This window comes from Entelurus aequoreus, linkage group LG14 (genome assembly GCF_033978785.1).
Source record: "Entelurus aequoreus isolate RoL-2023_Sb linkage group LG14, RoL_Eaeq_v1.1, whole genome shotgun sequence".
Classification (NCBI taxonomy): Eukaryota; Metazoa; Chordata; class Actinopteri; order Syngnathiformes; family Syngnathidae; genus Entelurus; species Entelurus aequoreus.
The window spans coordinates 62,115,545-62,134,335 of record NC_084744.1 but is presented as its reverse complement, the minus strand read 5'-3'; the positions used below and the strand labels follow the sequence as shown (position 1 = coordinate 62,134,335).

The 18,791-nt window shown below is 38.4% G+C and overlaps 2 protein-coding genes across 3 annotated transcripts; both read left to right on the top strand.

The window, feature by feature from the left end:
* Positions 1-3,047: 3,047 nt before the first annotated feature.
* Positions 3,048-4,850, top strand: LOC133665490 (uncharacterized). Its single transcript, XM_062070806.1, has 2 exons — positions 3,048-3,116; positions 3,472-4,850. The coding sequence occupies exon 2, from the start codon at positions 3,535-3,537 to the stop codon at positions 4,204-4,206; it is 672 nt and encodes a 223-aa protein (XP_061926790.1). The 5' UTR covers positions 3,048-3,116; positions 3,472-3,534; the 3' UTR covers positions 4,207-4,850.
* A 5-nt stretch (positions 4,851-4,855) lies between these two features.
* On the top strand, positions 4,856-12,957 carry selenop2 (selenoprotein P2). Of its 2 annotated transcripts, XM_062070804.1 has the most exons (5): positions 4,856-5,063; positions 5,127-5,352; positions 9,168-9,380; positions 10,115-10,223; positions 12,323-12,957. In XM_062070804.1, the coding sequence occupies exons 1-5, from the start codon at positions 4,871-4,873 to the stop codon at positions 12,416-12,418; spliced, it is 837 nt and encodes a 278-aa protein (XP_061926788.1). In that variant the 5' UTR covers positions 4,856-4,870; the 3' UTR covers positions 12,419-12,957. The 2 variants fall into 2 exon arrangements, with proteins under 2 accessions (XP_061926788.1, XP_061926789.1); XM_062070805.1 differs by lacking the exons at positions 4,856-5,063; positions 5,127-5,352 and adding an exon at positions 8,858-9,021 and having other exon boundaries at positions 9,120-9,380.
* Positions 12,958-18,791: the final 5,834 nt, after the last annotated feature.

The following is an 18,791-nucleotide window of genomic DNA, read 5'->3' as shown; positions in this document are numbered from 1 at the left end:
TAGACTGTATTTATATTATTCACATGTGAATAATGCTGTATAATAGACTGTGTTTATATTATTCACATGTGAATAATGCTGTTTAATAGACTGTGTTTATATTATTCACATGTGAATAATGCTGTATAATAGACTGTATTTACATTATTCACATGTGAATAATGCTGTATAATAGACTGTTTATTTTATTCACATGTGAATAATGCTGTATAATAGACTGTATTTATGTTATTCACATGTGAATAATGCTGTATAATAGACTGTATTTATGTTATTCACATGTGAATAATGCTGTATAATAGACTGTTTATATTATTCACATGTGAATAATGCTGTATAATAGACTGTGTTTATATTATTCACATGTGAATAATGCTGTATAATAGACTGTATTTATATTATTCCCATGTGAATAATGCTGTATAATAGACTGTGTTTATATTATTCACATGTGAATAATGCTGTATAATAGACTGTATTTATGTTATTCACATGTGAATAATGCTGTATAATAGACTGTATTTATATTATTCACATGTGAATAATGATTTATAATAGACTGTGTTTATATTATTCACATGTGAATAATGATGTATAATAGACTGTATTTATATTATTCACATGTGAATAATGCTGTATAATAGACTGTATTTATATTATTCACATGTGAATAATGCTGTATAATAGACTGTGTTTATATTATTCACTTGTGAATAATGCTGTATAATAGACTGTATTTATGTTATTCACATGTGAATAATGCTGTATAATAGACTGTATTTATATTATTCACATGTGAATAATGCTGTATAATAGACTGTTTATATTATTCACATGTGAATAATGCTGTATAATAGACTGTTTATATTATTCACATGTGAATAATGCTGTATAATAGACTGTATTTATGTTATTCACATGTGAATAATGCTGTATAATAGACTGTATTTATATTATTGACATGTGAATAATGATGTATAATAGACTGTGTTTATATTATTCACATGTGAATAATGATTTATAATAGACTGTGTTTATATTATTCACATGTGAATAATGCTGTATAAAAGACTGTTTGTACTATTCACATGTGAATACTGCTGTATAATAGACTGTATTTATATTATTAACATGTGAATAATGCTGTATAATAGACTGTATTTATGTTCTTCACATGTGAATAATGCTGTATAATAAACTATTTATATTCACATGTGAATAATGTTGTATAATAGACGGTATTTATATTATTCACATGTGAATAATGATGTATAATACACTGTATTTATATTATTCACATGTGAATAATGATGTATAAAAGACTATTTATATTATTCACATGTGAATAATGCTGTATAATAGACTGTATTTATATTATTCACTTGTAAAAAATACCCAACTGTTTATTGTTTTTTGGCTTCCATGACATTTACACATTGAAAAAAATAAACTCATTTCAAATGCATCAATTGTTAGTGGAGGCAATGTTGCAGAGTGGATTTATTGCCAAATGTTAGCGCTCTTGCAACATATTTTAATCCTGAATAGTTTTCTTTTCACATAAAACGAACTCTCGACATTCTTCATGCTGACTGAAATACTGGAATTGGTTTGACCATGGTCTGTACGTGCACCATTCTATTAACACCTTATCATTCAACGACCTTCTGTGTTTACGTTCATCTTCCAGTACTGATTTACTATTGATTTTGGCCTCATGTCTCGTTCCAAAGATCACATTGTGGGAGCTTACAAGTCACATGGAGCCTCAAAACGGACTTACACAATTGCAATAATGATTCATTCCTGTTGCTTTTGTATTTAAAATGGCGACTGATTAAATAAAAACACTTGAGATAATCAATCCCCAGGTGATGGTCAAAGACACGTTTGCTTGCTTATAGGAAGTTGCTCTTTGTGTTGATTGTTATACTGTCATTTTTGTGTCTGCACAACTATTGTAGTTATTGTTCCTTCAACAACCTCTGAGAAACAATGATGGAATTGCAAACTTTGAGGATGTTCGGTCAGTTCTTTAATTGTGTTGAGAGGAAAAAGTTGATGACAGACATGACACAAAACTTCCTGGCTTTAAGCAACACTAAAATAAATAATCCGTGGCAAAGTGGGTTTACATAAAACAAAAAGAAACCTTCCATCGGTCCCTGTCAGGTTCAAACACTGATGACCTCTATTAAACAAGACAAGAAGCAAAGAATCAAACAGAGACAGAATTAAATTTGGACTCAAGTTTGAGGAGAGATGCGGCCACTGTACTCTCCGCACAGTCTTGCACCACGCTCTGCCAAAAGATTGCACTCCTCCTTCTGTATTTGACTTTCTCCCCCCACCTGACCACAGCTGCTTCCAGAGGGAAGTGGGTCGTAAACAGCGTTGCCTTTGGTTACCGAACAGTTCAAAAGAAGAGGTCGTAAAATATTAAAAAAGAGTTCCATAAAATAGTTCAAAAAGAGTTTGTCTGGAAATTGGGCAGATCCTGCCATCTCTCCGCTTTGAAGTCACAGTGGAGTTTTACGAGCCTTCCTCCTTGTAGACCCCAAAGACAGCTCCCGTCTCCCTGCCAGGAACTCAATGTAATACAAAGCTTTTGTGATCATTTAGAAACAATTATTCTAACAGTCCCCATAAGGCCAATACCAGTTTTTTGGTGTGGAAGCCAGATAAATCAGAAAGATAAACTGTGGTGCTCGGTAACAGTTTATTTTTTTAAGACCAAGCAGAGGGAAAGGATTATGGAATCATTAAAAAACAAACACACCACTCGTACTTTGTTGCACCACCTCTGGCTTTTTCAACAGCTTGCAGTCTCCGAGGCATAGACTCACTTAACCAGTGACGAACAGAACTCTTCATCAATCTTTCTCTAAATGCTGTCGACAGACCAGGTTGGAGTCGTGTCATCCACCATTTTGTTATTAATGAGGATACGATGTTATGCAGAGTTGTACTTATAACAATTTTATTGACAAAATTCTACTTTTTATAGACGCGGGGGGCGCAAAGTGTTTTCTCCTTTTTAGAAGGGGGCTACTAGACCTCAAAGATGAGGAGGGATTTCAGACCGATGCTGCCTTGGCTCTGTTCCTGCTAAACTAGTAAGTGACTTTCGATGCTCCAATTAAAATGCTAATGCTAATGTTAGCTCTCGGAAATGTGCGTGGTTGCAATAAATAGCCACCAGCTTGATAGTTTGCAGTTCCACACTACTTCCTTCGAAAAACCTCTCCCTGGTCTTTCTTTGCTTCGGACCTGCATCTGCCCCGATACATTCTTGCTAGCATCGTCATGTTTGTAGCACAATTCAAGATAATTTCTTGACAGTGTCTGCTATTTAACATCAGCATAGCCTTTCGGTCTGCAACATTTTCATTTTCAATTTAAGAATGTACAACTGTTTGTTTATTTTGTTGACGATTGACCGAAGAATAATAAACTTGATTGATTGATTAGAGACCTGGCTATGCTGATGTGCTGGCTCCAGTACTGTACAACATCTATACCAATGGCCAGCCAATGGACCAGAACACTGAACGATTCATCTACGCAGACGACTTTTGTGTAACATCTCAAGAGAGTATGTTTGAATCGGTCAAAGCAAACCTCACGTCAGCCCTATATGAGCTACTCCTCTACTACGAGCGAAACCATCTACATGGAAACCCTGCGAAGACCCAAGTCTGCTCGTTCCAGCTCAGGAACCGGGATACGAACCGACCTCTTAACGTCAAATGGTCTGGAACACCACTTGAGAACTGTACCAACCCTGTCTACCTTGGCGTAACCCAGGACCGCACCCTCTCCTTGAAGGAACACATCAAAAACACCAAACTGAAAGTCCGTTCCCCTAACAACATCTTATGGAAACTGACAAATTTCAAATGGGGAGCCACAGCACACACACTAAGATGTACTGCTTTGGCCTTGTGCTATTCCTCGGGGGAGTATGCATGTCCTGTCTGGGAGAGATCAACCCATGCCAAGAAACTAGACCCAGCGCTGAACAACACCTGCCGCTTGATCCCTGGTGGCTTGAAGCCTACCAACCTGAACAACCTACATCTCCTCACTGGCATTGCCCCTGCAGACGTGAGACTGGAAGTTGCCAGCCGAGTAGAGTTCTCACAAAAGCTACCAGTGACGAACGCCACCTCCTCCATGAACGTGAACCCTCAGCCCAACGTCTGAAGTCAAGGAGAAGCTTCCTCAGCAATGTCCAGCCCCTAACAACATCTTGGGAAGAAACCAGACTCCAGCTATGGACAGAAAGACTAGAGAAAGACCCCCCTCCTATTGACATGGGAATCCCCCCTTCTGAAGACCTGCCCCCCGGGTCGGACACACCGTGGGTCCAGTGGAAGACACTAAACCGCCTGAGAACAGGAACGGGGGCGATCAAAAGCTGCTATGGCCAGATGGGGCTACAAAACCGGCTCAACCACCTGTGAATGCGGAGAAGAAGACCATACGATGCAGCACTGCCTTGTCTGTCCTCTGCTACCCAACCAGTGCAGCTTAAAAGATCTCGCAGAGTTCAACAACAATGCAAAAGACTGTGCAAAGAAATGGGAAACTGTCATATAACCACATGCTTCAAAGACACGAAAAGAAGAAGAAGAATTAGAGACTTAATATTTGTGACAATATTACGGCGGACATCATCATTCCATATAGTCCACCGGCGCCGCCAGAATCAACCAAAACCGTAAGTTCTCAAGTGGGGCTTTAATCGAGACCAGTATTTTAACTGACACAAAGTCCTATGAGAAAAACAGTTCCCGAACCAATCAAAAGATCCTGAGACAGATTTGATGCAAGCCTAAAAAATTCCACGGAACTCAAAACGCAACCAATGAATATTAGTTTTTGGTTAGTATGCCACGTGGACCTTGGACTACAACACCCGTGTTGGGCCCTTTTGTGGACTGTGTCACACTCCGCCTCTTTGTTTATTTTGGGGGAAGAGCCACGCACCCCAAAGGCTTTTAAAAGAGCCCAGATCTGCGCGTCCGTCTGGGTCAAAGGACAGCACGGGAACGACGGAGGTGAGATTTTTGCAGTTCTACCAAGCGAGTACTGTACACAGTATTTCAATGACATGTCTGCAGGGAGGACAATGTTCTCCCACTTGCTTTGGGCCGCCCTGCCAGGTCTACTGTGGGCCTCCCATTCCAGTCTACCGGTGGAGGGGGAGAACGCAGGCTCCAGGATCTGCAAGCCCGCCCCGCACTGGAACATTAGCGGCGAGGCGCCCATGCGGGGGCTGCTGGGACGGGTGGTGGTGGTGGCTCTGCTGAAGGCCAGCTGACAGTTCTGTCTCACTCAGGCGTCCAAGTAAGGAACCAGAGTTCACCTCCAATGTAGAATGTTGGTACCTAAAGCTCTTGAAAATGCCACGACGTGTCATGTAGTCCGATATATCATCCGTAGAATACGATATACAGCCGTGGTCAAAAGTTGACTGTCTTGGCTGTCTTGAGTTTCCAATCATTTCTACTTGTTGGTCACAAAAAACATTCATGAAGTTTGCTTCTTTTATGAATTTATTATGGGTGTACTGAAAAAGTGAGGGTCAAAAGTATACATACAGCAATGTTAATATTTGCTTACATGTCCCTTGGCAAGTTTACCTGCAATAAGGCACTTTTGGTAGCCATCCATTGGTGCAGTTCAGCTAAATTTGTTGGTTCTCTGACATGGACTTGTTTCTTCAGCGTTCCTTTACCACTTTTGACATGTTTGAGGTCATTGTCCTGTTGGAACACCCAACTGCGCCCAAGACCCAACCTTTCGGGCTGATGATTTTAGCTTGTCCTGAAGAATTTGAAGCTAATCCTCCTTTTTCATTGTCCCATTTACTCTCTGTAAAGCACCAGTTCCATTGGCAGCAAAAAGTTGGGATTTTTTTTGGTCAAAAAGTCTGAATTTTTCTGTCAAAAAGTCGGGATTTTTTCCAAGTGTCCAAAAATCGGAAATTTTTCCAAGTGTCAAAATGTCGGGATTTTTTCCAAGTGTTAAAAAGTCGGGATTTTTTCCAAGTGTTCAAAAGTTGATACTTTTTCTAACTGTCAAAAAATTGGGATTTTTTTTGGTCAAAAAGTCTGGATTTTTTCTAAGTGTCAAAAAGTCGGGATTTTTTCCAAGTGTTAAAAAGTCAATACTTTTTCTAATCGTCAAAAAATCGGGATTTTTTTTGGTCAAAAAGTCTGGATTTTTTGTAATTGTCAAAAAGTCTGGATTTTTTCCAAGTGTCAAAAAATCTGGATTTTTTTCTATGTGTCAAAAAATCGGAATTTTTTTTTGGTCAAAAAGTCTGGATTTTTTCTAAGTGTCAAAAAATCTGGATTTTTTTCTAAGTGTCAAAAAGGTGAGATTTTTTTGGTCAAAAAGTCTGGATTTTTTCTGAGTGTCAAAAAATCGGGATTTTTTCTAAGTTTTAAAAAAGTCTGGATTTTTTCCAAGTGTCCAAAAATCGGAAATTTTTCCAAGTGTCAAAATGTCTGGATTTTTTCCAAGTGTTAAAAAGTCGGGATTTTTTCTAAGTGTTCAAAAGTTGATACTTTTTCTAAGTGTCAAAAAATTGGGATTTTTTTTGGTCAAAAAGTCTGGATTTTTTCCAAGTGTCAAAAAGTCGGGATTTTTTCCAAGTGTTAAAAAGTCGATACTTTTTCTAATCGTCAAAAAATCGGGATTTTTTTTGGTCCAAAAGTCTGGATTTTTTCTAAGTGTCAAAAAATCTGGATTTTTTTCTGTTTCAAAAAATCGGAATTTTTTTTTGGTCAAAAAGTCTGGATTTTTTCTTAGTGTCAAAAAATCTGGATTTTTTTTAAGTGTCAAAAAGGCGAGATTTTTTTGGTCAAAAAGTCTGGATTTTTTCCAAGTGTCAAAAAATAAGGATTTTTTCTAAGTTTTAAAAAAGTCGGGATTTTTTTCTAAGTGTCAAAAAGTCGGGATTGTTTCTAAGTGTCAAAAAGTCTGGATTTTTTCTAAATGTCAAAAAATCTGGATTTTTTTCTATGTGTCAAAAAATCTGGATTTTTTCTAAGTGTCAAAAAATCTGGATTTTTTTCTAGGTGTCAAAAAATCTGAATTTTTTTTGGTCAAAAAGTCTGGATTTTTTATAAGTGTCAAAAAATCGGGATTTCTTCTAAGTGTCAAAAAGTTGGGATTTTTTTTGGTCAAAAAGTCTGAATTTTCTGTCAAAAATTCGGGATTTTTTCCAAGTGTCAAAAAATCTGGATTTTTTTCTATGTGTCAAAAAATCTGAATTTTTTTTTCGTCAAAAAGTCTGGATTTTTTCTTAGTGTCAAAAAATCTGGATTTTTTTCTAAGTGTCAAAAAGGCGAGATTTTTTTGGTCAAAAAGTCTGGATTTTTTCCAAGTGTCAAAAAATAGGGATTTTTTCTAAGTTTTAAAAAAGTCTGGATTTTTTTCTAAGTGTCAAAAAGTCGGGATTGTTTCTAAGTGTCAAAAAGTCTGGATTTTTTCTAAATGTCAAAAAATCTGGATTTTTTTCTATGTGTCAAAAAATCTGGATTTTTTCTAAGTGTCAAAAAATCTGAATTTTTTTTTGGTCAAAAAGTCTGGATTTTTTATAAGTGTCAAAAAATCGGGATTTCTTCTAAGTGTCAAAAAGTTGGGATTTTTTTTGGTCAAAAAGTCTGAATTTTCTGTCAAAAAGTCGGGATTTTTTCCAAGTGTCCAAAAATCGGAAATTTTTCCAAGTGTCAAAATGTCGGGATTTTTTCCAAGTGTTAAAAAGTCGGGATTTTTTCTAAGTGTTCAAAAGTTGATACTTTTTCTAAGTGTCAAAAAATTGGGATTTTTTTTGGTCAAAAAGTCTGGATTTTTTCCAAGTGTCAAAAAGTCGGGATTTTTTCCAAGTGTTAAAAAGTCGATACTTTTTCTAATCGTCAAAAAATTGGGATTTTTTTTGGTCAAAAAGTCTGGATTTTTTCTAATTGTCAAAAAGTCTGGATTTTTTCTAAGTGTCAAAAAATCTGGATTTTTTTCTGTGTCAAAAAATCGGAATTTTTTTTTGGTCAAAAAGTCTGGATTTTTTCTAAGTGTCAAAAAATCTGGATTTTTTGTAAGTGTCAAAAAGGCGAGATTTTTTTGGTCAAAAAGTCTGGATTTTTTCTAAGTGTCAAAAAATCTGGATTTTTTCCAAGTGTCAAAAAGTCGGGATTTTTTTCTAAGTGTCAAAAAGTCGGGATTGTTTCTAAGTGTCAAAAAGTCTGGATTTTTTCTAAATGTCAAAAAATCTGGATTTTTTTCTATGTGTCAAAAAATCTGGATTTTTTCTAAGTGTCAAAAAATCTCAATTTTTTTTTGGTCAAAAAGTCTGGATTTTTTATAAGTGTCAAAAAATCGGGATTTCTTCTAAGTGTCAAAAAGGCGGGATTTTTTTGGTCAAAAAGTCTGGATTTTTTCTAAGTGTCAAAAAAATCCGGATTTTTTTCTAAATGTCAAAAAGTCGGGATTTTTTTCCTAAGTGTCAAAAAGCCGGGATTTTTTCCAAGTGTCAAAAATTTGGGATTTTTGGGACCACCATGCTTGACGGTAGGTGTGGTGTTCCTGGGACTAAAGGCCTCACCCTTTCAAACATATTGCTGGGTATTGTGGCCAAACAGCTCCATTTTTGTTTCATCTGACATCACATGGACAAAGATAAGACCTTCTGGAGGAAAGTTCTGTGGTCTGATGAGACAAAAATGGAGCTGTTTGGCCACAATACCCAGCAATATGTTTGGAGGAGAAAAGGCGAGGCCTTTAATCCCAGGAACACCATCCTACCGTCAAGCATGGTGGTGGTAGTATTATGCTCTGGGCCTGTTTTGCTGCCAATGCAACTGCTGCTTTAAATGGGACAATGAAAAAGGAGGATTACCTCCAAATTGTTCAGGACAAGCTAAAATCATCAGCCCGGAGGTTGGGTCTTGGGCGCAGTTGGGTGTTCCAACAGAACATAGAACATAGGACTCTGGAGGACTCTGGCAGAACGTAAGTGAAACTAATAAGGGAACCGTTTATATAAAAAATCAAAAAAGTGTTCAAATAAAATAGTATTTTCAAGTGACTACATTGTCTGCTTGTCCCAGCTGGACAAACTGGTTGGAAGTGCTCATTCCTCGGTCTGGGTCTTTCAGAGTGGGAGACCTGCGTGAGAAGCTGCAGCGCAGCAACCTGACGGAGGTGTCCTTCATGATAGTCAATGAGCGGGAGCCTCTGTCCAGAGCCATGTACTGGGAGCTGAAGAGAAGAGCGCCCCCTGGTGTTCCAGTCTACCAGCAGACTCCCTTTCAGAGCGACGTGTGGGAGGCCTTAGACGGGGACAAAGATGACTTCCTCGTCTACGACCGGTAAGACTGCTGTTCTTTTTTTAATACTGTTTGTCTTTTTGTCGGTTTAGATTTTTGGACCTTTGCTTACTTTTCATCGTTAAAATATGATTTGACCTGCACGCTCCCTCTCGTGTCTGCATCCTGGGGTCACGCCAACAACGCCAGGCATGATTTGCTAAGATCCTAGTACCACAGCTTGTGCAATCTATAAAATAGCGTGTGCTATTAGTGGCCGTGTTGCGTGTGATCTACTAAGACCGCCTTCTTTAAATGAGGATTTACCGCACGTTCATGTCATCATGCCCCTACCTGTGGTATTTTGCCATGTTTTCAAACGTGCAGCAGACATCTACCACTTTTTATGGGCATTTTGGACACCCTCCAAAGTGCATCCACAATGAAATTCACTTTTTTTTTTGGTCCTTTATTATTTATCAGTTTTTTATCATAAAGGAGATATGTGAATTATATATGTATATATTATATATAATGTAATGCTTGATGGATTGTCGGCGCATTACGGCTACCATAGTCAGACGTACCGTGCTTCAACATACGGGTATTATTATGCCGTTTTGTTATGAAGTATTATGCAAAAAAACTACTTTTTTAGTCCCTATTTTATATGTACAAATACTGTATGGGTATGGGAGGGCAGTGCAGCGAATGACAAATACTTGCAGTGCATCGTGAGTACCATGCAGGAAACTCAAAACGTGTTTTTAAAAAGGTGCTTTTGACTTCTTTCCCAGGTGTGGCCTGCTCACCTTCCACATCGTGCTGCCCTACAGCTTCCTGCACTACCCCTACGTGGAAGCGGCCATCAGGGCCACCTACTATAAAGATATATGCCACTGCTCTGTGAGTACTCACAAATACACACGAGTATGACGTATCTATGTACTCTCAATGTCAGTGTGAAGCAAATCCACAAGTCTACCTTTCTCTTTTATTTCCATTCTTTCAAGCCTTTCTTAAAGGTCGTCGATACTGCAAATGTTGATATGAATCCGATACCCGGTCGATACAGGGCCGGTATTGCCGATAGATATGCTGATACTTTTTGCTTGACATTTCGAAGGATGTTGTGACCGTGCCTGTAATTTGTCGATATTATCATAAACGGAATGAAACACAGAACAAAAACAACCAACAGCTATCAGAAATGCGGGTAATATCACATACAGATAATGTGACATGCAAATATAAATTAAATATAAGTAAAGGAAATTAAATATACCTACAAACTAAGTATAATGATGCAATATGTACATACAGCTAGCCTAAGTAGCATGTTAGCATCGATTAGCTTGCAGTCATCCAAACTAACGTCAGCAAAACTCACCTTTGTGCATTCACGTACAGTATAAAACGTTTGGTGGACAAACGGAGGAGGGGCGTCAAACAGGTCTTTCTGTGGCAGCATCAGAGAAAGTTGTACAAACCACGGTGAGTTCAAGGACCGCCTAAATTTGTAGGGACAAAACGGCGCTCGCCAAATACTCTCATCAGTGTAGCACGTTTAATATAAACAGTGGGATTTCTAACAATTAGGAGAATTTGCTCTTATTGTCTAAAAGTTTGTAAACAATGCCTGTTAGCATCGATTAGCTTGCAGTCATCCAAATATGCCGGATTAGCGCTCCACACCAGTCACCAACGTCGACAAAACTCACCTTTGTGCATTCACGCACAGTATAAAACGTTTGGTGGACAAACGGAGGAGTGGCATTAAACACGTTTTTCTGTGGCAGCATCGGAGAACGTTGCAAATGTAAACAAACTACGGTGAGTTCAAGGACCGCCGAAATTAGTATGACAAAAACGGCGCCCGCCGAATACTCTCATCAGTGTAGCACGTTTAATATAAACGGTGGGATTTCTAACAATTAGGAGCATTTGCTCTTATTGTCTAAAAGTTTGTAAACAATGCCTGTTAGCATCGATTAGCTTGCAGTCATCCAAATATGCCAGATTAGCGCTCCTAACCAGTCACCAACGTCGACAAAACTCACCTTTGTGCATTCACGCACAGTATAAAACGTTTGGTGGACAAACGGAGGAGTGGCATTAAACACATGTTTCTGTGGCAGCATCGGAGAACGTTGCAAATGTAAACAAACTACGGTGAGTTCAAGGACCGCCGAAATTAGTATGACAAAAACGGCGCCCGCCGAATACTCTCATCAGTGTAGCACGTTTAATATAAATGGTGGGATTTCTAACAATTACGAGGATTTGCTCTAAAAGTTTGTAAACGATAGCAAAACCGACAAAAAAATATTTTGTGATAACAAAAATATTGATCTATTTACTGATTTATTGATTATATTATGATCGACTGTCCATATTTGTATTGATCCGCCCACCCTGTTTACATTCAATGGCTATAGCTTAGCGATTAGCTATGGGTGTTTAGCTATTCCTTGTCCTCCAGTGATAATGACACTTGTACAGAAACACAGTTTATTTTGGGGGAGACGTGGCTCGGTTGGTAGAAGGTTCCAGGTTCGATCCCCGTTTCAGCCATCCTTGTTGTTGCCGTCGTGTCCTTGGGCAAGACACTTTACCCACCTGATCAAGTTTTCTTTAAATGTACGCTATATTGCCAAAAGTATTTGGCCACCCATCCAAATGATGAGAATCACTAATCACTTGGCCCGGACACAGGTAATAATAATAATAATAATAATAATAATAATAGATTTTATTTGTAAAAAGCACTTTACATTGAGCAAACAACCTCAAAGTGCTACAGTGTACTACAATATTAAATAAATAAAAAGATAATAAATAAAAATAAAAACTAGAACAGCCTAATAGCTAGAACTAGTATGCATACATCTAAAAAAAGACTTTTTTAAAAAGAAGGGTTTTTAAGCCTTTTTTTAAAAGCATCCACAGTCTGTGGTGCCCTCAGGTGGTCAGGGAGGCTAAACAATGCATGTTGTCTTGTGCAGGCTAATGTGACCACGGCCAGCGGCGGCGTCATGAAGAACGCCACGCAGCAACACCACACCAACTACACCACTGCATTGCCCCTAATTCCAGTCTAACAGCACCATCACCCTCAGTCTGGTCAGTCACCATCACTCTTCATAATCATCACCCTGCATGATATCTCTTGATAATCCTCACCCTGCATGACATCATGTAGTCCCTGCCAGAGTGGGTGTGTGTGTGGGACTCAGTTCCAAGCTGGGTGTTCCTGGTAATGAAGTCTGCAGTTTCAAACCTGCATGCAGGGGCCTGCAGACGGATGGGAGAGGACTACAGTAGGCACTGACTTCCACACACCATCACACGTTTGTCCCTTCTTCCACTAGCTAGGATGCTTGGTTTCACTTTCACTCTCGTGTTGATTGTCCTGTTTGAATCATTGAATCACTCAGATTGAATCATGGTAAATGTTTGAATCATTGAATCATGGTAAATGTTTGAATCATTGAATCATGGTAAATGTTTTCAAGGCACAAGTTCAGAATTATTGCATTGAAAAATGATCCCTCTCGGACTCAGACTTGCAAAAAATGTTTGAATAAATGACGTTGCACAAGTTAAAAGTGCCATTAAACACATTTTGTTGATTTATAAAGTTTTCTCATTTTTTTTAACTCTTGTTTTTGTGGGTTTTGTGAGCTGCAGGTCCAAATTATGTCCAAATAAACAACTAAATACTTGAAATGGTTGAAGTTGTGGGCCCCGAATCTATAATCTATGGAAGTTTAACGTTTTGAACGGAATTATGGAAAAAAATACACTTTTCCATGATATTCAGTCAGTACTTGGACCACTACTGCACTACCACCACTGGATGGCAGCACTGTCATGTGTCTACTGCATTACCACCGCTAGATAGCAGCACTGTCATGTGACTACTGCACTACTGCGCTACCACCGCTAGATGGCAGCACTGTCATGTGTTGTTGACGCTTCTTTTGTCTGTTTGTGTCTATGAAGAACGTTTAATCCTCATTTCTCTTGTTTTTTATATGATTGGAATTGGATTCAATTAAATTGACTGCATTAGGTTGTTTATTTTTTCATCCATCCATTTTATTTATTTATTTGTATTTATTTATCCATTTTAAGTTAAAATGGATGTTAAAATTTTTAACATGTCCTGTCCACATAAACAACATAAAAACACACATATAAACACATATAAACACACTCATAAACACACTTATAAACACACACATAATCACACATATAAACATACATATAAACACACATATAAAACACGCATATAAACATACATATAAACACACCTATAAACACACATATAAACATACATATAAACACACATACACACATATAAACACACTTATAAACACACGTAAAAACACACATATAAAACACACATATAAACACACCCATAAACACACATATAAACATACATATAAACACACATACACACATTTAAACTTACATATAAACACACATGTAAACACATATACACATAAACACACATATAAACATACATAAAAACACACATATAAACACATGTATAAACATACATATAAACACACCCATAAACACACATATAAACATACATATAAACACACATACACACATATAAACTTAGATATAAACACACATGTAAACACATATACACACATAAATACACATATAAACATACATAAAAACACACATATAAACATACATATAAACATACTTATAAACACACATATAAACACATGTATAAACATACATATAAACACACGTATAAACATACATATAAACACACCCATAAACACACATATAAACATACATATAAACACACATATAAACTTACATATAAACACACATGTAAACACATATACACACATAAACACACATAAACATACATAAAAACACACATATAAACATACATATAAACACACATATAAACACATGTAAAAACATACATATAAACACACGTATAAACACACATATAAACATACATATAAACACACATATAAACACATGTATAAACACACATATAAACACACGTATAAACACATATAAACATACATATAAACACACATATAAACTTACATATAAACTTACATATAAACACACATGTAAACACATATACACACATAAACACACATATAAACATACATATAAACACACATACACACATATAAACTTACATATAAACTTACATATAAACACACATGTAAACACATATACACACATAAACACACATATAAACATACATATAAACACACATACACACATATAAACTTACATATAAACACACATGTAAACACATATACACACATAAACACACATATAAACATACATAAAAACACACATATAAACATACATATAAACATACTTATAAACACATGTATAAACATACATATAAACACACGTATAAACGCACATATAAACACACATACAAACATATATAAACACACATATAACCACACATTTAAACATACATAAAAACACACATATAAACATACATATAAACATACATATAAACACATGTATAAACATACATAGAAACTCACGTATAAACACACATATAAACACATATACAAACATATACAAACACACATATAACCACACATATAAACACATATAACACACATATAAGTACACATGTAAACACACATTCAAACATACATATAAACACACTTATAAACACACACATGAACACACACATAAACACATATAGCGAGCGAGAAGGTCCGAGCCCGCAGTGGGCTGGGACCGTACAAACCTGGCTTCCGAGTCCTCCGAGAATTGTGCGGTCCAGAACGTCGGCTGAGCGTCGCCGACGGGGGTACTTGCGAGGTCACAGTCTGGCTGGAGGATTCTGTCAGGGACTCGCATGGCTGCCGTGTTTGTGACCCCCGAGATGCAGGAACCAGGAGACGACGAGCAGGTAAGATGATTTTAATTCAATTAAACTGTGGAGATGAAGCAGTCGTGCATGCAAGGTCCAAACATCAAGTCAATCCTCCAGCACTGAGGAGCGAGCGAGACGGGCATGAATAGAAACATGCTGATTGGCAGGTGAGGAGAAAACAGCGCTCAGCGGGACCAATAGAACATACTTGCCAACCTTGAGACCTCCAATATCGGGGGGGGGGGGGCTTGGTCGGGGGTTGGGGGGGGGGGGTTGTTTGGGGGCGGGGGCGTGTTTATTTACAGCTAGAATTCACCAGCTCGAGTATTTCATATATATTTCATATATATATATATATATATGAAATACTTGACTTTCAGTGAATTCTAGCTATATATATATATATATATATATATATATATATTTTATTTTATTTTATTTACATAGAAAAAAAATAAAATACTTGAATTTCAGTGTTCCAGTGGCTATCCATTAGATGGCAGCATTGTCCTGTTTAACTTCTCCGTTCATGATGAGTATATCATTTCGGCCGCCATGTCTCAGCGGGACCAATAGAACATACTTGCCAACCTTGAGACCTCCAATATCGGGGGGGGGGGGGGGGGGGTCGGGGGGCTTGGTCGGTGGTGGGGGGGTGGGGGTTGTTTGGGGGCGGGGGCGTGGTTATTTACAGCTAGAATTCACCAACTCGAGTATTTCATATATATTTCATATATATATATATATGAAATACTTGACTTTCAGTGAATTCTAGCTATATATATATATATATATATATATATATATTTTATTTTATTTACATAGAAAAAAAATAAAATACTTGAATTTCAGTGTTCCAGTGGCTATCCATTAGATGGCAGCATTGTCCTGTTTAACTTCTCCGTTCATGATGAGTATATCATTTCGGCCGCCATGTCTGTAATTTCCTCGTTCTTCTACTTTGTCTCCTTGTTGTGTGCGCAGTTGTGCACTCTATAAAAGCCCTAGACGTTATGGCGTCTTTGGGCAGGCAAGCTGTTTATTTTGTGGGAAAGCGGACGTGAGAACAGGCTGTCCCCACTCAGTCTCAGGTCCGCATTGAGCTGGAGGGGCCGTGGCCTCCAGCTCCGGCTGAATACCGGGAGGTTGTCGGGAGAAAATCTCTGCTGGGAGGTTGTCGGGAGAAAATCTCTGCCGGGAGGTTGTCGGGAGAAAATCTCTGCCGGGAGGTTGTCGGGAGAGGCGCCGAATATCGGGATTCTCCCGCTAAAAACGGGAGGGTTGGCAAGTATGCAATAGAACCAAAAATCAGAGCACTGATAGGAAGTAAACACAAAACAAGGAAGCACAAACAGAAATGAACAGTCTTAGAACTAAAGAATCTAAAAGAAAGAATCCCAACACACATTGCCCGTAATTCGACTGTTCCCGGAAACTGCGCTCTCGAGTTCAAGCTCAACTTTAGGTTGGTTGGATTCTGTCGAATGAGGGGTTATGCATGCGAAACAAGGGCCCTGACAGTAACGAGATGTACTATTTGTCTAAGAGGCTTTGTGTGCCACCTCCTGATTAGTCGCGCATTGTTCTGTTAGCCGCTTGTTGTGTTTTGAGTCGCAGCTCAGCTCCTCCACTAACTCCCGGACCATCTGTTTTCTTTTCATACCGCTGACCGCAGTTGTGCGCGGCTGCATCATGTAGGTCAGTACGGTGGCCGACTGCCATTATGTAACAATCATTATGGTGACCCGCAAAACTTTTTCATTGACAGTTGGCTGCACAATTTGGTGACCTGAAGCCGTGTCTCCGCGGAGCGCTGGCTTTTGTGCTGTCTGAAGGCGCCGTTTTTTGGTCCGGACTATTGGAAGCCGCCGTGTAGGGCGGGTCTGTTTTTGAATCTTACAGAAACAGACATATGGGGATTGTTAAGCCCAAAAGGGACATGGGTATTTTGTTCTCAGCAGGGACTAGACATTGAAACAACGTTGAGAACTTGTTGAATTCGGTCCCGACGTTGAGCAACTCAAACTTAACGTCGGGACAACGAGCTTTTTGATGTTGATTTGACCATTGAAATGTGGTCATTTGCCAACCAATATTCTACAACACAAATACTTGTAAGGTATTATTTTGGGGTCTCCCTATGTCTAGCATTAAAAGATTACAGTTGGTACAAAATGCGGCTGCTAGACTTTTGACAAGAACAAGAAAGTTTGATCATATTACGCCTATACTGTATATACCTTTATATACATATACTGGCTCACCTGCACTGGCTTCCTGTGCACTTAAGATGTGACTTTAAGGTTTTACTACTTACGTACAAAATACTACACGGTCTTGCTGATTGTATTGTACCATATGTCCCGGAAAGAAATCTGCGTTCAAAGAACTCCGGCTTATTAGTGATTCCCAGAGCCCAAAAAAAGTCTGCGGGCTATAGAGCGTTTTCTATTGGGGCTCCAGTACTCTGGAATGCCCTCCCGGTAACAGTTAGAGATGCTACCTCAGTAGAAGCATTTAAGTCTCATCTTAAAACTCATTTGTATACTCTAGCCTTTAAATAGACCCCCCTTTTAGACCAGTTGATCTGCCGTTTCTTTTCTGCTCTGACCCCCTCTCCTTCGTGGAGTGGGGGGGCACAGGTTCTGTGGCCACGGATGAAGACCTGTCTCCGCTCGGGATGGTCTCCTGCTGGCCCCACTAGGGACTGGACTCTCACTATTATGTTAGATCCACTATGGACTGGACTCTCACTATTATGTTAGATCCACTATGGACTAGACTCTCACTATTATGTTAGATCCACTATGGACTGGACTCTCACTATTGTGTTAGATCCACTATGGACTGGACTCTCACTATTATGTTAGATCCACTATGGACTGGACTCTCACTATTTTGTTAGATCCACTATGGACTGGACTCTCACAATATTATGTTAGATCCACTATGGACTGGACTCTCACTATTATGTTAGATCCACTATGGACTGGACTCTCACAATATTATGTTAGATCCACTATGGACTGGACTCTCACACTATTATGTTAGATCCACTATGGACTGGACTCTCACACTATTATGTTAGATCCACTATGGACTGGACTCTCACACTATTATGTTAGATCCACTATGGACTGGACTCTCACTATTATGTTAGATCCACTATGGACTGGACTCTCACACTATTATGTTAGATCCACTATGGACTGGACTCTCACACTATTATGTTAGATCCACTATGGACTGGACTCTCACTATTATGTTAGATCCACTATGGACTGGACTCTCACTATTATGTTAGATCCACTATGGACTGGACTCTCACACTATTATGTTAGATCCACTATGGACTGGACTCTCACACTATTATGTTAGATCCACTATGGACTGGACTCTCACACTATTATGTTAGGTCCACTATGGACTGGACTCTCACTATTATGTTAGATCCACTATGGACTGGACTCTCACACTATTATGTTAGATCCACTATGGACTGGACTCTCACACTATTATGTTAGATCCACTATGGACTAGACTCTCACACTATTATGTTAGATCCACTATGGACTGGACTCTCA